The sequence below is a fragment of the Folsomia candida genome, unplaced genomic scaffold (genome assembly GCF_002217175.1).
Source record: "Folsomia candida strain VU population unplaced genomic scaffold, ASM221717v1 Fcan01_Sc033, whole genome shotgun sequence".
In the NCBI taxonomy this organism is placed as follows: Eukaryota; Metazoa; Arthropoda; class Collembola; order Entomobryomorpha; family Isotomidae; genus Folsomia; species Folsomia candida.
The window spans coordinates 667516-689008 of record NW_019091225.1 but is presented as its reverse complement, the minus strand read 5'-3'; the positions used below and the strand labels follow the sequence as shown (position 1 = coordinate 689008).

The 21493-nt window shown below is 39.3% G+C and overlaps 5 protein-coding genes across 8 annotated transcripts; 2 read left to right on the top strand and 3 right to left on the bottom strand.

Annotated features, from left to right (window-relative positions):
* Positions 1 to 8628: 8628 nt before the first annotated feature.
* On the bottom strand, positions 8629 to 9909 carry LOC110860678. Of its 2 annotated transcripts, XM_022109769.2 has the most exons (4): positions 9752 to 9909; positions 9594 to 9641; positions 9165 to 9245; positions 8629 to 9087 (listed from the first exon to the last, which is right to left on the bottom strand). In XM_022109769.2, the coding sequence occupies exons 1-4, from the start codon at positions 9771 to 9773 to the stop codon at positions 8702 to 8704; spliced, it is 537 nt and encodes a 178-aa protein (XP_021965461.1). In that variant the 5' UTR covers positions 9774 to 9909; the 3' UTR covers positions 8629 to 8701. The 2 variants fall into 2 exon arrangements, with proteins under 2 accessions (XP_021965461.1, XP_035716383.1); XM_035860490.1 differs by having other exon boundaries at positions 9594 to 9863.
* On the top strand, positions 9755 to 11255 carry LOC118439314. The gene is made up of 3 exons (XM_035860545.1): positions 9755 to 10791; positions 10855 to 11016; positions 11115 to 11255. The coding sequence occupies exons 1-3, from the start codon at positions 9781 to 9783 to the stop codon at positions 11253 to 11255; spliced, it is 1314 nt and encodes a 437-aa protein (XP_035716438.1). The 5' UTR covers positions 9755 to 9780.
* On the bottom strand, positions 11013 to 13520 carry LOC110860592. Of its 2 annotated transcripts, XR_004837343.1 has the most exons (4): positions 13050 to 13520; positions 11605 to 12774; positions 11398 to 11533; positions 11013 to 11243 (listed from the first exon to the last, which is right to left on the bottom strand). XR_004837343.1 is itself a non-coding variant. In XM_022109658.2 (3 exons), exons 2-3 carry the CDS (start codon positions 12078 to 12080, stop codon positions 11470 to 11472), a joined length of 540 nt encoding a protein of 179 aa, XP_021965350.1. In that variant the 5' UTR covers positions 12081 to 12774; positions 13050 to 13520; the 3' UTR covers positions 11272 to 11469. The 2 variants fall into 2 exon arrangements, 1 of the variants encoding a protein (XP_021965350.1); XM_022109658.2 differs by lacking the exon at positions 11013 to 11243 and having other exon boundaries at positions 11272 to 11533.
* Positions 13521 to 13694: 174 nt separating this feature from the next.
* On the top strand, positions 13695 to 15724 carry LOC110860529. The gene is made up of 4 exons (XM_022109588.2): positions 13695 to 13843; positions 13915 to 14691; positions 14762 to 15118; positions 15189 to 15724. Exons 1-4 carry the CDS (start codon positions 13841 to 13843, stop codon positions 15450 to 15452), a joined length of 1401 nt encoding a protein of 466 aa, XP_021965280.1. The 5' UTR covers positions 13695 to 13840; the 3' UTR covers positions 15453 to 15724.
* Positions 15725 to 16157: 433 nt separating this feature from the next.
* On the bottom strand, positions 16158 to 21313 carry LOC110860564. 2 transcript variants are annotated; one of them, XM_035860480.1, is made up of 6 exons: positions 21046 to 21313; positions 20461 to 20858; positions 18850 to 20380; positions 18635 to 18741; positions 18254 to 18555; positions 16158 to 17955 (listed from the first exon to the last, which is right to left on the bottom strand). In XM_035860480.1, the coding sequence occupies exons 2-6, from the start codon at positions 20821 to 20823 to the stop codon at positions 17487 to 17489; spliced, it is 2772 nt and encodes a 923-aa protein (XP_035716373.1). In that variant the 5' UTR covers positions 20824 to 20858; positions 21046 to 21313; the 3' UTR covers positions 16158 to 17486. The 2 variants fall into 2 exon arrangements, with proteins under 2 accessions (XP_035716373.1, XP_021965317.1); XM_022109625.2 differs by having other exon boundaries at positions 16158 to 17958; positions 21046 to 21309.
* Positions 21314 to 21493: the final 180 nt, after the last annotated feature.

Genomic DNA, 21493 nt, shown 5'->3' with positions numbered 1-21493 from the left:
CAGTGCACTGCTAAAAATCGGGTAGAGACAAATATGATAATAACTTCCTGGTAGTAGTTTGTTTCTGAGGGTAATTTTTTTCATTATAACAACTTTATTAAACGGTAATGCTCGTTATTACCAGTGGCAGTAAGGTCGTGTATGTACTCCGTATTGGTACTGATTTGTTAATAACTTCCTGCCGAATTGGTAGTAGTTTGTTTCCGAGTGGTACATTTTTCATTACCGCAACATTACCAAACGGTAATGCTCGTTATTACCAGTACCGATAGAGTTATATGTATGTGTACTTCACCCAGTAATAATTTAATACCAGTTTTCTAAGAGTGTGCACACAAGTGCTCGCCCGTTTCAAGTAGTGTTTTCCTTGATAATCGTGGTGAAAGCGAGTGAAAGCGTACAAGTAAAAACTGGTGAGCCTCCAGACCAGCTCAACTTCAAGGCAGATGCGATGATGACTACCGAACTGGTAGAAACGAGTAGTCTAAACATGAATACGAAGCTAAAAGTCTGTTAAATATTCCGCCGGCGGATGAGAATCCAGATTTGTGTCCTATTTTAGTATGTAGCATGAAATTCTGTTTTAAGCTGACACACTTGAAAAGAATTGAGTTTGAGAGAGTCGAGAGGCGGATTTTGAGAATTTGCTTGCTTTCTCTTTAGTTTAAAGCTTAGCAGGACGAGGACGAGGAGGGAGGCTGACAGGGTGGAAAAGTACAGAACTGTGTTGTTCTGTTCGAGAGTCAGCTTAAGGCGAAAGGAGGTTTAAGCCTCCTTTCGAGTCGTGTTTGATTGTTTGGTCCATGATCAAATAGTGAGATAAAAGGTTACGTTATTCCTGCTCCTCGTGGGTCGTGGCCTCCCATTTTCCAGCCTAACCGACAGACATATGTAGGCAGGCTTAACAAAGGTCTGTTGTGCTGCTGCTGCTGTGTAAATCATTTCTCCCGCTTTCACTCCCTTTCATCGGATTCCTTTCAATAATTCAATAAAGGTGAGAGGAGAGAGTAAAGTGGGCTATATTTACTTGTCATCGTCATCATCATCATCGTCTCCCTGACAAATCTGTCTCCCTTTGCCTGCCTCACTGGACGGCAGGATTAGCACAGTCTGGACTAGACTGGAAAAGCAAACAAGTTATAAAAAGACCTTTTGCCTCCTCTGAAAAGCCTAAAATTGCGTACGTTTAACCGTTCGGGGAATGGGTTTCGTAAATATTTAAGCAAGTAGCAGACTCGCAAAATGTGAACCTTGCCTTGAAATTCACATAGGTTTAGATTTGAGATGTTTTTTGCTTTCACCGGGATGAATACGACTCGTTGGGTTAGACTGCAGACAAAACCAGCATGTCCATTTTCAGGAGAAAGTCCATTTCCAATCAAAGATAAGATGTTCGTGCTGTGGTTGTCTCTCGTTCATAAAATAAAGAGAAAGCTGGAGAGAGAAAGTAGAAATTGGAGAATTTTTTATCCACCAGTTTCACTCTGTGGGATGGAAAGTTCGGAGAAAAGCTAAATAAAGTGTCCCTCACTTTATTGCTTTCCTCGGTCTTATCTTGTATCGCTTCCGGGAGAAATCGATCCCAAAAAAGGAAAAAAGAGGTAGCTTGTATGTATTTCGGTCATGGCGGGGTTGGTGCATTGTGATGGAGATGCAGCGTCTTCCAGCCATTTAATCATCAGAAATGGGAGTCTATCCTCAGATTGCTGGAGGTATGCGGACATGACGGGTGGGCAGAGGCAGGAAGGGTGCGGATGGAAGTGAAAGCGTATTTTGCCGATAGTTTTGTGCCCACATTTTTCTGCACGATGTTCCCAAAAGATCAAAAAGCAATTAGCTCTAATTGAAATACAAGTCATGATCGAAGATATACATTTATTTGGGCACGTTGAATGAAAGGAGAGCTAATTGCTAGCAACCCTGCAGAAATCAGGACAGATTGGTTAGAAGATCTCGATAATATTTGACCGGATTTAATATCCCGTATCGTCATGTCATGGCTGGGAAGAAAGGTTGTGAAGGGAATGGAATCCGATTTCTCGTCCGGTTTAATCTTACCCGTGTCCAGGAGGAAATTATCTCTATTGGGTCGACAAATTCCAGACTTTCTCCTGGTAGAAAGTCATAAATTGATGGATTACCAACCAACCGAAGTTCATGAACTGCAAGGCAGAAGAGAGGTTATCTGTTTAAGTGGAAATATGTATGCAATATTGCATACCATACATAGTTATGGACAGCAGCGGTCTTGTCTTTATCGAATAAACGTAGTAAATCAATCAGTTGAAACATATGTATGCAATTGGTAATAAATATTTACATGCATTCCGTCATGTTCAGTATTTCATTGACTTCTTAATGTCATGCTTTCCGAAAACAAATTCATGCCACGTTGAGAGACAGGAGCATAAAAATTCAGAGGATTCACAGGATAATTTAGCTTTTTTCGAAAAAAATAACGGCATGCAGATGAAACTTTCGTTGAAAATTAGTCTAACACCAACTTGTGAAATAACAAGCCCAGCTTTCTAACTTCCAGATACGCAGTTAATAACTTGGTATTATTAATTGCGAAGTGCGCCTAAAAATGGAGAGGTCGATCCCCTCTTGATAAGTCTCTTGCATGACGAATAATAGGATATGTCGCTAGGATCAAGAAAAACCCACGCACGTACAAGTTCAGAAATGTTCTCCCAATTGCAATTCACCCAAAGTCAAGAACAAGAAGTTAATAATAACCTCGCTCAAGTTATTTTCGAGTGGAGAAAAGGATTCCTCATCCGAAATAATGGATCGGACTTTTGATTAACTTGGGAACACAATGCAAACATGTTCCCGACTTTTAGCAATCCTTCCTCGCAACGGAAAAAAAGAGTTTGTTCAAACTTATAAATTTTAAAGGGCAAAAATAAACGAGTAGTTAGTTTGACTTGATAACTATTTACATGTGTACCCGACTGTTACATGGAGGTTATCTACTTCAATATCTCAAGTCACCCATCCACCACAGACATGCAACATTTGTCAACTTCTCGTACTTACAGGCCTATGTAATTAATTCGGCAATGCTTGGCTGGTCATGGCACGTTGTGACACGCACGCATGACAAGGTTAATGTCAGCCACGTTGTCGTTGTCCTTTGTACTTTCCACTTTATTGTTATCTAACTAGATCACATCACATATCACCCACCGCGATTTCTTCCTTGTCACGAGAATCTCTGGCTAGCGGAGGAAGTTGGACAAGTGCCATAACAAATAGGACGTGCTCCAACCTCTTCTTATAAGTTATCGCTTGTCCTCGTAGGTATTTTTTCACATGGCGAATCTTCCTACGGGACAAAATGTCACGTTCGAGAGACCCGAATGAAGACTCATTCGTTGCTAAAGTACGTATTTTTATGTAGGGCAAGCAGCAAAGATCTCATGGAGAGAGGATTAAGATATCTTAATTCATGTATGCATCAGATGCGACAGGAAACAACGGAACGAAATCAACGTCGTCTCGCCCTCGTCTGGCCGAGTCACACATGAATAATGAATAATTTGGCGAAAGCAAGCAAAGTCTATTCCTAGCTTAATTTTAAATGTTTCCTTTCCCACTTGGGAACAAGTTGGCTCTCTGATGTGCTCATTTTGCGAGGAAGGAAGCCTCACGAAGTGGGATAACATTTCCATTCGTCGTCTTCTCTCTCAGCATGTAATTAGAGTAATGATTATCTCTCCACTGGGCTACAATGAATTTCAAGGCGACCTGGTCGATCCATTGCCATCGTCGTGTACTTGGATATTCTTAAGACCCAGCCAAATTGGACTGGGGAGTCTCAACTCGACCAGCAACGAGTGAAAGTAAAGTACTCACTTTATCCTACTTTATACAGAACAAAGTGCAAGCATTTCCAATTCGTTCGGCCGTAATAAATCGCAAATTATACTAATAACAAGGAGTCAAGGGCACTCACTTCACCACGGCCACGTAGGTATTTATTTAGTAAAGGAAGCGTGTGCATGCAAGTAATGGATGGATGGGTTTCCCCACGTCTTCTCGTTCTCTCTCGACCACTTATTTGTCTCAAAGTCAGGGTTTCGGGTGGAATTAAGTCCTTTGCAATAAGAAGTAAGGAGGGATTTTTTGCAGGTATTTTGACCTGCAAGAAATGTGAGGGTCTAGAAACTACTTCTGGTCACTCATGTTCATACGGCTGGATGGCGCATATTTCTTGCACTTTCTCCCAGTTTCTTGCACCTCGCATTTCTTGCGTTTCTTTATTTGCAGTGCAAGAAATGTAGATCCCCAAGAAACGAAACACTGCCCAAAGTGCTTCTGCTGATAGTGCTTTCTCCAATTTTTGCACACAGCCCAGGTCGTTGTTTAGAATTAATTTCGACGACTAGAACATCGGTCGATGATGATTGCAGCAGAACTCGCTCTCCCTCATTCAGAAAATTTCCAATGTTTCGTCCCGTTCTTCTTTTCTGACAACGTCAAGGAACTAAACAACAATATTAAAACTGAATGGATGACATGTTGGCAGTCGTCGAAAGTAGAAAATCGTATTATGCAGAAAGCGAAATTGCATTTGTGCTCCACAGAATGGCCATTGACAGAAATTCGATGGCAATTCTACAGAAAATTCAGTCACCTTCCCGTTCTTTGCATAGAATTTGCATGAAAAGTGTACCATTTCTGGATGGAAAAGGGAATAATAAAATTTGCAAACTTTCTCCTCCAACTAAATAATCCTTCATTTCATTTCATCACATTTTCCAAGGACGGGGCACACCGGTGGCTGCACGTACACAATATTAACACATAACTAACTTGCTCTCTGATTTACGGGGAAGGTTGCCTTGTCAGACGTCGGGCTATAAATAGACCAGCGTAACAGTATCTGCTGCTGAGTAATGATCTTTACGAAAACCTGGGGGTGTTTTTTCCTTAAAAATTGTCTACTGTATGTACGCGACAGACACCTTAATCCACTTATCATGAGGGAAAACGTAGGTAAGTAACGCTGTCAGTAGGCATTAAACAATGAGACATCGTAAATAAAAAATGGATCTGAAATTTGCGTCATGTCTGTCTCGACTTTCACTTCATTTTACCTTTCATCAGCCGAACCTTGACATCTCGGCAGGTTTGACAAAGTCAAATTATTTTTTAGTGGAGAGAAAGAGAGGAATTTCACCTTTGATGAATTTACAGCAAATTAAGGATCCAAAATCAAATTAGAATTCCTTTCTCCAATTCTTTCATGTATGCAAGGCTTCAGTCGGACGGATGTCGGGGCTGGAATGTAATTTAATTCATTGAGAATTAATCGAATTGAAGAAGTCGCCGAGCCGGGTTCGGTGCGATATTGTTACATAGATTGAAATTTATACGGAATGTGAGACCTTTTCATGAATAGTAAAATTGAATAACTGAATTTGTCAAATGTCAAGTTAAAGTGAGACTTTATGCATTTTTTTTGCTATCTCTTTTCCATCGACGAGTGAAAGCAGGAGCTTCCGACAGTCGGAAAGTTACAGTATAAATTGATTAGATGAAGATGGATGGATGGGTGACATTGCTATCTACCTCGTTGTGCTACACGTTTCCACTGCTGGAATTTCGGTAGAATTTCGTCGAGTCAATTTTTTATGTAAATTTATTTGTTCTAGGAACTCAAATTTTTCGTGTATTTATCTGTATCGTAAAATAGGCTCAAGTTCATTATCAGCTCATAAGTGAGTGAAAGAAAGTAAAGGGGTTACAGCATTAAGGGGATACATTGATTCAATTATTTACAAGATGGGTGACATTGAATGTTAACAACTTGACTCGACTTCATGGCTGCATGCTCGTAAATGTTTGAGTGAGATTTGAATAATTCTTTACGATGAAATGGTTACAGACAGACAGACAGACGTAAGTGCTTATCCGTAGTAAATACACTTCGCATCGGACATTTATTTCAAAATTTGATATGCTTTTACGCAATAATGCTTTCTAAATGTAAATAACTCATTTTCTTCACATCCTGTGGACCCTAATTTCCTGCTCATTCGTCATCACTTTTGGATTTGTCGCCTTTTCTGTTTCGATATCTGAAGGTTCCATCTTGTTTGGTAAGTCATCATCCGGTTTCGAATGACCTCGTAATTTGTCTTGCTTTCTTTTCCGACTCTTCACCAGGGTTTTCTGGGACGGCGGAAACGTCCTTGTTGTCCATGGGATTTACCAGAGTGCGTTCCTTCTTTTCGGGGAGAACGATGCAAGTCATGTCGATCGTGGGGCAGGTATTAATGTTAGTGGCAGTGCTGCACATCTACCCGGGGGTGATTCAGATTTTTGAACCACGACGTCTGGAACATTCAAATTCCCTGCTTTTTCAACACCTATAGAATTGATATTCATATTTAAGTACGAATCCAGCATGGAAAAAATTTGAATGGCAAAGCACCTGAAGATCCGGATAATTTGAAAATAATGAAGAAAACAAAGGCGTACATGACCACGTAAAGCATGACGAATATCGAGCGAGGGATTTTTTTAAGGTACAACTCAATGCGACGACGCTCTTCGTCGGAAAGAGGGCCAATTATTTCTCCTGTTAGCTTTATTGACATCGGATCCATCTTAGTTTCTGTAAATAATATTCGAATTTAATATCGAATTCAGCATGAAAATTTCAGTAGTTTCATTTGTGACTTGGACTTTTGTAATGATAAAAGTTGGAAATACAAGTCACACATGAAAATGTTCTCTATCTACAAGTGTCTAAAAGCTGAAAAATAGTACCTATACCGACAATAAATTTGGTTATAAGGCCCCAAGATTATTTGACACTTTATCAGTCTATAAGGTTACGACAAATGGCCGAGTTACAAAATAAATTTTCATTTTTATTAGCCCGAATCTGGGCTTATGGAACCGTCATGTCCGTCCGTCCATAAACACGTTAGTAAAAATGGCTGAACCGATTGACTTGAAATTTTTACCGTGTACATATTGGACAAAGTTCGAAGATGGGCGAAATCGGTCAAGTGGTGGACCGGTGGGGTCATGTGAGTAGTTGGGATAAAATTTCGAAATTGTCGTAGAAAGCTGAAATTTGGTACAGAGGTAGCTATGACTTCTAATAGATAAAAATGATTTCAAGTTGGAAAAATTTTCATCTTGAGAGACCCTATGGGGTGACATACTGGTTTTTCAAAATCGATATATCGAGTTGAAATTTGGCAGAGAGGTGTTGCTTATGGGTCTTATTGGAAGAATAAGAAATGAAATTGGAAAAATTTTTATCTGGAGCGACCCTATGGGGTGACCTACACCGATGTTTAGAAATTGCTTTAAAAATATGAAATCCGGCACGGTGATACTTTATAGCTAGTCATGAAAGAATATGAAGTTAAAATGCCAAATAATAGAAAATATCTAACAAACATTTAGCTATCCACACCACGGAGGTTGGTAATATTAATATGTCGGTTTCGAAAAAAATAGAAGTGAGCTCTTTAAACACAAGCTAGCGACCTGAAATTTTCCGAAGTTCATCTTCGGGTAAAAAGTAAGGATAAGTTGAAGATCGACATGATGGGTTTTGTCGGTGGGGGTCTTTTAAGTGGTTAGGGTTGACAGAAAAAAAAAATTAAATGTCATAGAAAAGTCCCAAATTTGCCGTAGGAAGTTGAAATTTTGAGATTAAGCCCTACGGGTGAGACCATAGGGCCTAATCCATACAGATCTTTCAAAAATATGCCACTCCCACCAGTTAAATGGTGGGTTTGGACGACAACCGCAGTCTGACTCGGCTCATAAAGGCTGCCCACTGAAGATTTCAAGTTTACTATTCGAAATAGTACCCTCGAGATTTTCAGCTTAAAAAATCAAGCTAAAAATTACGATGATTTCATCTTTAAGAATTAAATCTCTATGTCTGTCCATTCAAAAGTTATTAAAGATCAAAGAGTTGTTTTTTTCGACCATCGGGAAGAAACAACTATTTTTAAAAATAATTATTTTATTTGTAACTCAACCATTTGTCGCAACCGTTAAGGGAGACTAACGTTACCTAGATACTAAATGTCAAGCAATCGTGATAAGGCCCGGTTTAACAAGTCTGACAAATAAATACAAATTGTCAAACATTACCAACACGAATTTCGAACTTGACAACCATATGCAAATATGCAAGAACCCATATATTTAGGCGCACAGAAAAATAATTTACATCTGTGACAAGTTATTTGAAATATTTATAATTTGTTAATAAAATACACTTATTTCTGTACAGAGTAACAGTTTACATCTTATTACTTTAAATTTTTCATGCAAGTTTTTAGGAGCAAATTGACACACTGCCACCGGTCCAACGGATGAACTTTCTCATTCAATTTTGAGAAAGTTGGTGCCTGAGACCCATGACTTTGCTAAGTGTTTAAGTTTTAGACTTTATTTGCATGTCAAATTTATTGCAATATATTTTTACATTAATTTTTCGAAAATGTAAATGGAATTGGTGGACAAGTGCGTTGGAAAGTTATCGGCGAGAGGATTCAGAATATATGCATGTATGCGAGCATTGATTGGCAATGCGTACATAAATCTCGCAGTCTCATGTGTCAATCAGAGTAACTGGACCAATTCTTCATTAATACATTTATTTAAAATTTTGATATGTTGTACGCAATAAATGCTTTCAAAACATGTGGACAATTCATTTTCTTCCCATCCTGTGAACCCCAATTTCCTGTACATCATCATTCCCCGTCACTTTTGGATTGGTGGGCTTTTCTATTTCGATATCCGAAGGTTCCATCTTGTTTGGTAAGTCATCCTCAGGATTCGAATGACCTCCTAATTTGTCCCCACCTGCTTTCTTTACCGACTCTTCACCAGAGTTTTCTGGGACAGGGGAAACATCATTGTTGTCCATGGGATTTAGCGGAGTGCGTTCCTTCTTTTCGGTGAGAACGATGTAAGTCACGTCGATCGTGGGGGCAGAAATTGGTGTGGGTGGCAGTGCAGCACTTATAACCGGGGGTGGTTTGGATTTATGCACCACGACGTGTGGAACATCCGAATGGCCTGATTTTTCGCCACCTATAGAATTTAGATTTATTTTTAAGCATATGCGAATCCACCATGAGAAAATTTAAATATGTAAATTTGAAAGTAACCCGAAAATCTGGACACGATGTCCACAATAATGGCGGCCACTCCAAGCATCCACAACATTTTGGGGACGATTGTGTACAAATCTGAGGTTTTGTAAGGTATAAAGTTATGCATATGTATGTAGCTGGACTGGAGTTACACGATGGTACATATAACTTTGCCCTACTTTTCTGCGAATTCAATCCGGAAGTCATAAATAAACAGGCACTTGTATTAGTAAATTTTCGTAATTATTTAATTATGCATGTGCCACTCAAATGTGCAGATTTTGTCAGATAATGACCTCGTACACTGTCCAGTAAAGTAAGTACGTGCAAGTGCATAAAGGACACATGCAAGGTTAAGAAAGCATACATATTTCAAATTACGTAAGTCAAGGTAAACAGAGACGACGGGAATCGCTTAAAATCTAAAATTTTAAGCGTACTTACTCAGACACCGCATTGTCCAAGAAATTAAGTGCATAGTCGTGTCCACACCTGGAAGCATATTAAATATGTCAACATGCAGACTTGATGGATGAGCATATCTGAATAATTCCATTGAAAAAACAAGCCCTAGACCCACTTTGTGTCTCTCTCCCACTCACTTTTTGCCCACCGTCTGACCATCTACACCATGGTGCTGGAAGGCTTCTCCTCCGCCCTCTACGTCGGCTGGGTGTCAGGCGTCCTCCCCCTCAAATCGCCCAAGGGTCCACCCACACCCTCCCCGATGAAGAGTGTCCACACCGTGGCCACCTTTCTGGGCTACGTGGTCATGACCCTGCTCTGGGTCGACTTCCACATCCGCCACTTGAAAGTCCTCCAGAAAGACAAAGACAACTCTGTCGAAAAGTTCCTCTCTCTCAGCTTATTCATTGGAGCGTCCATTTTCGACCTCTACTTCCGACTCTGCTTCCTCCTCCGGGTCAAAATTGTGGCCCGTTTTCTCAAAGCGTTGGAGACGGACATGGTCAAAATGACGCCATTTACCCGACTCGTCTCTCCCGAGGGAAGGAGGACATGGAACAACTACAAAAATCTCATCTTCGTCGTGCACACTTATCACTGCTTGGGCGCCGTGATAACCTCACTCTGGGTCGCCGCACTGATCCCGGACGACACAAAATTGCTAGGTTTCATCCCAAAGTCAGTCTACCCCATCATTTTCTTCCTCTTTGCAGCAGTTCCACTCGTGTCATCATTTTTCGTCTCGTTTTCCCTCGTCATCTGCACCACGAGTCATATCGAATGGGTGTTTGCTGATTTTTGTAAGTTTTTCGAGGAACAAATCGACCACCACGAGCAGCAGCTTTTGAATCCAATGAAACGAGACTTGGGTGAAATTTACTCGATAACGGGGTCCAAAACGAATAAAAATGTGGGATCGAATGCCGACGTGCTGAATAAATTTGAGCATTTGAAACTTATCTGTTCTCAATATGACAAAATTTGTGGCCCGTTACTGCTAGGATTGTTGGTCAGGGCGGTTTTCATCCTGATAAGCTCGGCAAACACGATGCTGCTCTATGATGGGGCGCACGGTGCGGAACATAAGAGGATCAAGCTTATCCTCAATGTGTATCATTTTGTGACGGAGATGAGTCAATTGGTTTTATTGCAGTTGGGACACGTCATGCAAAGCAAGGTAAATAAAAAAACGGTAGAAATAAAAATGAATGGACCCGTCGTCTCATTTTTTCCTTATCAGATTTCCGATAAGGAAGAAGACCTCCATCGGAAAGTCATCCTCATGAAAAATCTTGGTCCCCGAGATCAAATGAAGGAAGCAATCGCAATAATTTCCGAGTGGAAATGGTCAATTTCAGGAGGACCAGGATTCTTTGAGGTGGATCGTCCACTTTTATCAGGGGTGCGCAAATACATATTGATGAATTGCAATTAAAATTATTTATAATGCATTATTCTATTTGTTTGCATAATTAATTACACAAATCATCACTTGTTCAGGTGATTTCCAGTTTGATGACATATGTCACAATTCTGTTCCAAATGAATGTCGGTGCAGACGAAGGTGACTTGAAAATTGGAGATGGGACAACGTCACTTGATGGACAAAACACGACCACATTTTCCCCCCTGATCGAATAAGGGCAGTTTTGAAGTATAAACAAATTGTATGTATTTATATTTGTATAATTTTTAGGGAAGAAGGATAAATAAATAAATAGTAAAACTAACATTACTAATAAACTGAAGACATTTATGAAATAAAAATGAAAAATATGTTTACCAGATGAAATGTTTAAGACCGGTTTTCATATTTCTTGTAAAAGTAATTCCCAGGCAAGAAATTACAGCAGAGTTATTTTCCTCCAATCATGGACACGAACGAGAGCAACGCCACGAATCCCCAGTTTAGCGAAGTTCTGAATAATATTACAATTAAAATCATGCATGACTTTATGCATACAATTTGCACCATAAATAATTAACTTACTTATTTCCACTATTTTTCCCATTTTTCTTATCCTTGTCCTGATCAGACTTATTTTTGTCCTCCGTTCCCGACTTTGAGGCAGCTTTCCCCTCTTTCCCGGGGGCAGGAGGATGGCATGGATCGTCAGTGACATCGTTCGACTTGTACACCTTCATCTCATCCAACATCTTTTTGGCCTTGTCATGATCGTGGGTGCGGATTCCAGCCTCAATTTCAGCCACGATCTTCTTCAGACCATCATCACAGTCCAGGTACTTTTGGTCGAATCGTTTTTTCTCGTCGTCCAGATCATCGATGAGTTGGTCATGTTCGCCAATCTTCTCACTCGTCATGGGGGTCGACGAAGGCGAAACTGTGGACGCCGGAGTCGTCGTGTATGCGGGGGAGACTTGGAAGTTATCCGGCCCCACGGCCCCCACAGCAGAGATCAACCAGACCAACAAAGTTGCGACAAAGGGGGCAAGAATGTACCTCATTTTGAAAGTTGGAACCAGGGCTGCACGTTATAAAGGGACCTGAGAATCAGAGAGAGTTCGTCGTACGAAAGAATTATTTAGCAGTGCGATATCCAATCGTAACAATGGCTGCTTGATTGAAGAATGGAAATATGGAGCACGGCTTGGTGGATGACGAAGCGTTGTTTATCCTCAATTGATGAGTTCCGTGTAACTTAATTATAAACAAATAACAAATTTCTTAATTCAATCGAGCATAATATTTCTTTATGACTGCGCGATATTATTTGGCATGCCCTTTTAGCAGTGGTTTTGTTTGGTTTATTGGTTTGGTCAGCCACAAAGCGCATGCAAATCAGGAATGTACAGAAGGATACTGATTTCATTAAGCCGTAAACTCTGCTGCTACGTGATTTTTTCCAGGTTCATGTTACAGTCCGCCTGTACGTCAAACTTTGGAGGAAATTTGGCCACAACAAAATTTCTGATTTCTAAAAGTATGCGTCATATTCAATCCAGGAAGTAAATCAGACTTGTATTGTGGACACCATGAATGAAACGTGTATCAGACAACATGTTCATTTATCTGTACTTTATTTATTGACACATTTCTAATAGAAATTTTCTATGTATTACTTAATCCTGAAACTGTACAAATCCTCCGACTGTACTTGCCAGCAGGAGAAGCATCGTTTCATCCTTGATTCTTGTGTTCCTGTGAAAAGAGAAAAATGAGACAAGAGTAAATAACCCGAGTCTCACCAACTGGGGAAATTGAGACAGCGTGATTCTCGTTTTGACAGAGGTTCCCTTTCAGGAGAGACTTTCTAAATAATTTTCCAGGAAATGTCTAAAATATGACATTTATTTAGTCTTCATTTCCTACAAAATACCAAGCATCACGAAATCCACCCGGAATTAATTAACATAATCATGCCCCATTTTAGATTTTAATTATGCATTCTCTTGCTCTCTCGCTTTATTACTTACGCTCTACTGCTGAGAGAAGATCCCGACTGGGCCAATTTAACGTGTCCATCTCCTCCCAAAGTTGTTCCAAAAGTTGCAACTTTTGCATTAATGAGCTTTTGTAAAGAGTTTACTTTCTCGGCGAAAAGATCCGGACGGTTGAAAATTCCTTCTGCGGCGTCTCTCGCTTCGAAAAACTTTAAATTTATTAAATGGTCCGAACTTCCGTATTTGATGTAGAAATTCTGGTTGTGCTCCAAAAGTAGTTGGACATCCCGGATAAATTCTCTCTCATTCGGACTGGCAGCAGCGGCAGGAGGAGGAAGGTTGTTGAGATTAAGATATGGAAATAAGGCTGAGATTTTCACAAGACCAAGAAATGCGAATACAAAGAATTTGCAAGGTTTGTGTGCAAATAGATCCCACCACGACCAAGGCATTTTCGCTTCGCTGGATGAGAATTATATTATCGCGTGTCTGACTCCAGCTGGGTCGTGTATGCAAATGCAAATTTGTTGCATGCATATGTACAGCAGTAGCGTATGTTCAGTGCATATGTGTATCGATGCATGGTGGTTATGAAACTGTTCCAAACTGCCTCTGTCGTACTATTCACTTATTCTAATCTAATAGGAAGTTACATTTAAATGTGGACGAACTGGCTGACTGTTCAGCTTTCTTGAAATAATACATATGTAAGGTTACTTACTTACGAGGAATCAATCAAGGGAAATTAAACTCCTACTTTTGTTATCATTACAAAACAGAAAATACTGAAATTTCCAACAAAAATTGATTCACTTTAATCGAGAATGGTAAAAAAAATTGTCTTTATTTCACAACTTGTAATCTAGGATTAAAAAAAAGCTTATGATGAGTTTCGCAGGTCAAACGTTTTCATTACTTCAAACCTGAAAATCCAAACTTACTTTCGGAACCTTACCCCGCAAACATGACGCCTTTTCCGTCATCATCACCAGCAAATGTGTACTTCCAAGAGATCGACCTTTACGAAATATCGTACAAAACTGCCCCCGCCCAAGCCTCCATCAGATTTCAAGTTCCTGCAAATTTCACCGTGTTCCAAGACCATCATCACAAACCTGAATGCGAATCGTCATCAACGGGGGACAACAAAATCCGCGTGTTTCTCCTCGGAAGTGAATTTTGTCCAGATTTGTCCCACCTGAGTCAGTCGTTCTTTGACAGGATCGAGTTTCACGGCAGCATCCGGTACGAAAAACCAGTGTTTGAAATAATCGGTCACCTCAAGGAGCTCAAAAAGGTCAAATTCTTCCTCGGGAAGAGGCAAAGACTCGAATTTTTCGAATGGCTCGACTGGGACTGGACTCATCAGTTATGCATCAATCAGTCCGTGACAAGTTTGGCTATTTTTGTATCTAAAAAATTCTGCTGGAAATTGGACCATGAAGGGAAAGCAGCCACTCCTAGTGACGAGGAGCAGATGGACCAAGTGGTTTACGTGATTGAGAGAATTGTTCTCCGGATTTTAGCCCATGTTCCAATTTGCTACCCATCCCTGAGAAAGCTGACGATGAAAGCTCCAAATTCTATGCGGATTCATGAAGCCGTGCTCGACATGAGAAATAAATTGGAGCACTTAAAAAACATCAGGATTGGCTTTAGCGAAGATGACAATCAGGTGCATACGTTTTTTACCCTTCGTCTTTTTTACCCATTAATATAATGCTTCTGCTTAAATTTCTGTGCAGATTATCGTGTCTAAAAGGCTCAAGGATATGATATCCACTCCTCAACAGCAGGTTTTGGAAAACTGCGAATTGATAACGTCTCCTGAAGTGGAAGAGGATGATTATTATTACGAAGATCATGCCGAATCTGGGACACCTGAGCCTCTGCTGGAACAACTTGGACAAATTGATGATGACGATGTCCATATTAATTGTTCAATTGATGAGGAATTATGTGACAAGACTGACAACGAGGACGAGACTAGTGTTACAGATGAGGATGAGGCAGAATTAATTGCAATTGATGACAAGATTGTGGTTGACTTGGTACAAAAATGTGTTGAATCTTCGATTAATGAGGAGATTGAAAAATTAGAGGTAATACATAATCTAAATTTATTTGCATATATAAAAAAATTTTGTTAATTAAAAGAGTGAATTATTTTAGGAAAAATTTCTAACCGTGTTACCTGAACCGGCTCCTGCAAGTCTAGGAGAGGACAAAGAAGAATCGTCGCCAAACGCTTTGACCGGTATGGGACGAATATTGGAGTCCATGTTGGGTATTGGAAGTGGGAGTGATGTCGAGATTGGTGGTACTGGTGGTAGCATCGATCTAAAAAGATCCATTGTTAACATCGAACATCCCAAAAACGGAGAAAGTAAAAATCCCAATAATCTGTTATCAAATATCTTCAGTAAATTTCAGTGAGATTCCATCTCAAACAATTTAATTAATTAAACATGAGTTTACAATCCAAATAATATATATTTTTTGAATCTTTGTAAAATTTTCTAAACGTTGTGTTAATCATGAACTACTATTTATCACCATTTATACAAATTAAATATAAAGTATGTTACGAAATTCATTATATTTTCATTGAAGGGAAAGTTGGTTATATATAATTTGTAATATTTGTTTATTACTTGTATACTATGAACGGGCTAAAAATAAACCGTTAAATTATTATGTACTATATATATGTATTTGGATATCTGTACTACATCTATTTATTTGAAACAAAGGTCTTTATTGGGTAGTACTAATTTCGTGCAAAATGATTGCAGGTAAGTTTCTTCTTAATACCATCAATTTCATTGCATTTCGTACTCTGAATTCTTGTACCGGACAGTTTAGCCGTTGCAGTTTAGCCGTTGCAGTTTAGCATTGTAAGGACAAGGGCGCCTGGGATGGCTAAAGAAATGTACAACAAGTTTTTCTCGATTTTTGCGAATGAAACTCATACATAGATTTTTTTTAAACTTTAGGAGAACGAGAAAGCATTGCATGATGTGCAAAAAATGAATCATAAGAAAAAAATTAAAGAGTGAAAATTATAAAAATTCGAGAATTGCCGTTTACTATGCGATATGAAATGCTACCACATAAATTAGCTGACAAACGACACAAAAAGACTTTATTATAGAAATTGGTTTTATTTCTTTTGAATACAACAAAGAAAATGAGAAGAAGAATGAAAATACAGAAACATGGATAATCATCAATACGCGAGTATCAGATAGTAACATATTAATAAGTTACAATAATCATATTAATTATGTACTGACTGACTACCGCATACACAATCGGAATATTTGCACATCTCATGAAACGCATTTCTTACAATCAATGAATATTTACTTAAATAAATGTCCTATGATAGGACTCCTATCACCAATTATAAGAATAAGACAAGAATTTTCTTTGGAACTCTTCCCAACTGAACTGAACCAGTATTTAAATATATCAACCCAAGAACTCTACAAAATTATACTATTATATATTTGATTTGATAAATATTGCCTTCAATTAAATATCTTTGAACTTCATAAAAAATTATATTTTCGGAAAATTAATCTTTGACAGTCGCCTTAATATCCTGTCTACTTTCAAAAAGCAGCCAAAATATCAATCAATTCCACATTATTCATGAAAATACTTTTGAATATCTTTTTAAATTAACAATCATAATTAACTAACTAATAGTCTTTCTTTCTGTATATCAATATCTATAAGAATACACGAGGTAAAAGACAGCGAGGTGGCAATGAGTGATTCCTATTACTTTTCAGAGAATGACGACAAATGGTTCCTCCTCGCAAATCCACTTTGATCTAATTGCACCTCCCCTTACTTCACCCCTCTCGGAATTACAATCAGTCGGTTTTTTTAATAATTTATACGTATGTATGTAACTTACATAGGCTAATCGTAAGACTAGTTTAACTGGTATAACGCTCAGTCCATAGCACCAAAAAATATCTGAAAATTTTCATCTTACGTAAATGTAAGTTAAGTAACTGAAATTACTTACAAGCTCATTTCATATTTAAACACTAATATCGACCCCTCACCATTAATTATAATTTACGATTTTTATGATTCGGAACAAAAATACTGTTTCATCTGTGTGTTTTTGTATTACTATCAATTTTTATGATTTTGATTTAATCGTAGGATTACTTTGGTGTAAATTGAATGAGACCTGTATTACTAATTTGCTGAATATATATTAATCTTTGACAATCATTACTACATGGCTTTTTACTTTTATAAATACATAGCACAGACGGCACCTGGATATATTAAATCTAATGTGTTTTTTACGCATTTTGTTTTGGTAGATTATTTCATGACAAAATATAGAGATCACATTATTTCTGGTTTTGTTTCTAAATTCAAGAAGGTTATCTCGAGTAATCGGATGATGTGATTTGGATAGGATTGATTGAAGTAGTAGTTTTAGTTAGCACCATTTCCTCGAGGATCCATCGGAGGCGGAAAGAGATGTTGCAGACGGTGATCATTATCCAAAAGAAAGTCTTGTTGCATATCTTCGGGAGCGTCGAGCTCGATATCTTGATCATCATCTTGACCGAGTGCGAGAGCACCGTGAGCGAGAAACGGATTCAAATTAATATTTCCAGCAATATTATCATACTCCTCGTCCTCTGCGATTTCATTGGGTGGGGTTGGAATGTCATCTTCGTCATCAGAGTCGGATAACACGATGGCTTGGACGTTACGCTCTTCACCAAAATTCATGAATGCTTCATCCTCAACGAACATTGGGTGGAGTTCCATCAGCATCCTGAGCTCATCGTCATCCGGTAGGTTACCCATTGCTGGTGGAGGGACATGCATGGCAGCGGCAGCAGCTGGCGCAGCGACCCGACCCACTCGATGAACCATTCGAAGAGCGATGTAACGTCTTCTGAAAAGTAAAGCAAATAAACGAATATGAAAAATTTGCTCGAATAGACGTCTTAGAATAGACGTCTAAGTATAAAGAAATATGAACTCTTTGCTATTAATCGACGATTTCTTAAAATGTGAATATGGTGTGAAACTAGAGATTCGCTTAATTTAGATGTATATGCGTTTGTATTTAATAATAGTTCCTGTTGTGCTTTTTGTTCGTTTCTTTGTACTTTTCAAAGTGTGAACCAATAGCCTATCTGATTTGTTGGTCGTTTTCAAATAATAAAAACATTTATTTATCGACGTACCGACGATCCATCGCCATCAACATTCTTTCTCGCAGTGGGAGACGATCATATTCCTCATCTGGACCGTATCGCTCAGGGCGCACACATCTCCCCCTGTATGGATATCCAACTTGGCGGAAAGAATTATCAGTCAATTTAAGCTTTTGCATAGAGTATGGTTCCAAGATTAGAGTGGGGACATGTTGCATCTTCTCCTTCACGTAGAACTTTCCTTCCTCTGAAACATTCTCGCATTCGTGAATATCCAAAAACTGAAGCTGGGGCATCATGTCTGCGATTTTGAATAGACCCATATCCGAGATCTGCAATTTATTTTCATGAGTTAATAAAATACAAAAGGATAAAAATATACACGTAATATGCAAGTAAGATAAGACATACCGATGGAGAATGCAACGTTAGAGTTTCCAAATTCTTACAACCAACGATCCCAAACACGATGGAGATATCAGTAACGTCATCACAGACCAGTTTCAAGGTTTTGAGATCTGCAAACAAATAACCAATCTATTACATAATCTTGTGATAATAAAGTCATGTTAAGGTAATTTACGAATTATAAATTAATTATTAAACTATGATTAAATTTAGCTTACATTGAAGGCTTCCCAAAAACAGATCAGAACGGAACTTTGCTGGATCCACGAAAAGAAAGGTGGACGTTTCCGCCATGTCCTTGCATACTTCAAGCGGAACACCAGAAAGACCTTGATCAGTTACTTTTCCCTTAATGATTTCCAGCTCCTTGATATATGGAAGATTTCGATAAATGATTCCCAAGCCGGCATCGTCAACTTCAAACAATTTCAGGATACGGAGGAGCGGAAATGATGCCGCGAGTGAGATAATGTCTTCAGAATTAATGTACGAATCCGTGCGGAGCACTTGCAGGTTATGATCAACTTTTACTGCAGACATGGTCGACATAGGGCCCACGAGTTTGTGCACAAATCCGAAATAAGGCTCAAACTTTGAACCATTGATTGTCAATTTTCTGACCAGTTTCAGATTTTTCAACAAGTTCAGAGGTCCATGAAAATTCTTGAGGGCCAAATGTACGACTTGCTGCAAGTGGTGGACACGATCATGGGGTTTAATTTGAGAATAGGCAGGAAATGTGATTCCATCTGCGAAGAATCCATCGGGAAATGCAATCTCCAAGTATTGTAAGCTTGGACTCGCAGAGATCAAAAATTCTTTCAAAAATGAATTCTTTGTCCCCGTGTGCAGCTTGAGAATCACAGTGTTGAAACGATACCGCTTCTCGGTGAGTTTGGTCAACTCGGTGTTGCCCACCTCAATCGGGAAGTTGAGTGTTGAAAGCTTGGGGAGGAGAATGTTTGGATCAGTCAGTACTTGGACGAGAAGTCGAGACAAGCGAGCCCTTGCGCCAACAGCGGCAGGTTGAGGAATAGCTACCATTGGTCGATGGCCAATCACTCCAATATTCCCCCCCGCGCTAAGGGGAGGAATATCCGTCACCAGCAAACGCTCCAAGGATGGCATACTGCGAAGCAAGTCTTTGAGAATATTGATTGTCGCATCTTCATCTTGTTGACACCAACAAAGTGTCAGCTCTTTGATTTGATTAAACCGCAGTGAAGTCCAATCATCCCGTGGGGCTGGGAGAGCATGAGTACGACTGCTGCCTTGATGGTGATTTTCTTCAAGATGTTCAAGTTGATCATTGAGTTGAAACATTACAAAATTCAGTGGTGGAGGTGGAGGGTGACTGTTTCTTCGCAATGATAGTTTTCGTGGAAGAGATTTGATCGCCAAACGTTCCAAGTTGGGCAAGTGCTGAGCAATAATGTCAAACAGAGTCTCGATGAAGAGAGAAGCCTGGCGCAAGTCGAGTACCTTCACATGACTTCCAAAAATCGTCCAGAATCGTCGCATGATTTGTGGTTCAAGCAGATTCTCCATGTGAAGTTCGAAATGATGGTGAGGAAAGTACGTCGTGGTACTAAACTTTTCGAGATAGTACTTCATCGAGTCGATTTCCAAAAGGGCGACAATCTTTTTTGCCTGTAAAACGGCACAACTTTCTTCGTTCCACACCCGGCATACTTGACGGAATCTGTCGACATCAGCCATCCCCAATTTATTCATGATATCTCGGACCACCTGTACAAGTAAATTTAGAATCTTAAATTACATTGATAACATATTACCGATAATTATTATAATTTGTGTTTCATCCTTACGTCAGGAATGAGAAGCGGATGTGGCAAATTGTTAGGCCACTTAAAATCTTCAGGGTCACCATCGCTGTCGTCGCCTCCGTCTCCACCATCGTCGTCATCTCCTTCAAAGTCGATATTGTTGAAATCGATGGACATGTCCCCTCCCATCCCGTCAAAGTATGCACTCGTTTCTGGTGCTGATGTACCGTTCCTCCCACCACCGTTCATGTAGGTGACTGACTTGGAGCAGCCGGGCACTTCGTCGTCCCCACCCACCTGCGTGACCCCATTTTGTGTATTGTTCGGGGACATGTGTAATGAACAAGGAGGCAATGCCCGTTGTTGAATTTGTTGAAAATGTTGTTGAATCCCTCCCCCGACCATTATTAAAAGGGTGTCCTCCTTCGCACTTGGCAACCCTATATAATAAATAGGCAGAGTTTGCAAAAAATGTATTAAATTCAAAAATTAATACAATAATTAATTGTGCTTATAAATGCATTTATTAGTACAATTAATTATACTTTAGAATGATAAAAATGCATTAATTTAAAAACACACACCCACAAAATTGGGTCAATTAGTCAACCGAATTACGCCACCCACCTTATTAATTAGCCAATAGCCTCCGTCGTTCCACAAACGACAAGTATTTTATCAGTTCTTCCTCCCCTGATGTTATGATTGGAGTTTTTGGAAAGTGATGCAATACTTATGTAATTTAACTTTAATGGCTGACCAGACTTGATAATTGAATTATCAACCAAAATAGTTCTTCATTTTGTGGGGGGATTTCCTTCCTCTTTCCTCCTGCTCCTGCTGAAATCGAATGGACCGGTGGTGAAGCCTGGTTGGTTCTTTTTACAGCGAAGGAAGCAGCGTGCCATCGCTAAGGACCAAAATGAGACGAACGTTGATTTCTTAGATTTCCTGAAATGCAAAATGTCATTCGTTTGATATGACATTTTTCATAGCATGTGGCGAATTTGTTGTTTAAATTCGCGAAATTTGCACGTCTTGCTTTGCTTGTCATTGGGAGATTTGACTTTTGTTT

Excerpts from the sequence above, each read along its gene's own strand:
- LOC110860678 (XM_035860490.1), bottom strand. The coding sequence starts at position 9,705 with ATGGAATTATTCAGATATGCTCATCCATCAAGTCTGCATGTTGACATA. Across the intron at positions 9,246-9,593 it reads TTGGACAATGCGGTGTCTGA|ATTTGTACACAATCGTCCCC; the intron begins GTAAGTACGCTT and ends ACAAAACCTCAG. Across the intron at positions 9,088-9,164 it reads CATCGTGTCCAGATTTTCGG|GTGGCGAAAAATCAGGCCAT; the intron begins GTTACTTTCAAA and ends TAAATTCTATAG.
- LOC118439314 (XM_035860545.1), top strand. The coding sequence starts at position 9,781 with ATGGTGCTGGAAGGCTTCTCCTCCGCCCTCTACGTCGGCTGGGTGTCA. Across the intron at positions 10,792-10,854 it reads GACACGTCATGCAAAGCAAG|ATTTCCGATAAGGAAGAAGA; the intron begins GTAAATAAAAAA and ends TTTCCTTATCAG. Across the intron at positions 11,017-11,114 it reads ATCGTCCACTTTTATCAGGG|GTGATTTCCAGTTTGATGAC; the intron begins GTGCGCAAATAC and ends TCACTTGTTCAG.
- LOC110860592 (XM_022109658.2), bottom strand. The coding sequence starts at position 12,080 with ATGAGGTACATTCTTGCCCCCTTTGTCGCAACTTTGTTGGTCTGGTTG. Across the intron at positions 11,534-11,604 it reads GGGAAAAATAGTGGAAATAA|AACTTCGCTAAACTGGGGAT; the intron begins GTAAGTTAATTA and ends AATATTATTCAG.
- LOC110860529 (XM_022109588.2), top strand. Across the intron at positions 14,692-14,761 it reads TTAGCGAAGATGACAATCAG|ATTATCGTGTCTAAAAGGCT; the intron begins GTGCATACGTTT and ends ATTTCTGTGCAG. Across the intron at positions 15,119-15,188 it reads AGGAGATTGAAAAATTAGAG|GAAAAATTTCTAACCGTGTT; the intron begins GTAATACATAAT and ends GAATTATTTTAG.
- LOC110860564 (XM_022109625.2), bottom strand. The coding sequence starts at position 20,823 with ATGGTCGGGGGAGGGATTCAACAACATTTTCAACAAATTCAACAACGG. Across the intron at positions 18,556-18,634 it reads TAACGTTGCATTCTCCATCG|ATCTCGGATATGGGTCTATT; the intron begins GTATGTCTTATC and ends AATAAATTGCAG. Across the intron at positions 17,959-18,253 it reads TTGATGGCGATGGATCGTCG|AAGACGTTACATCGCTCTTC; the intron begins GTACGTCGATAA and ends TTTACTTTTCAG.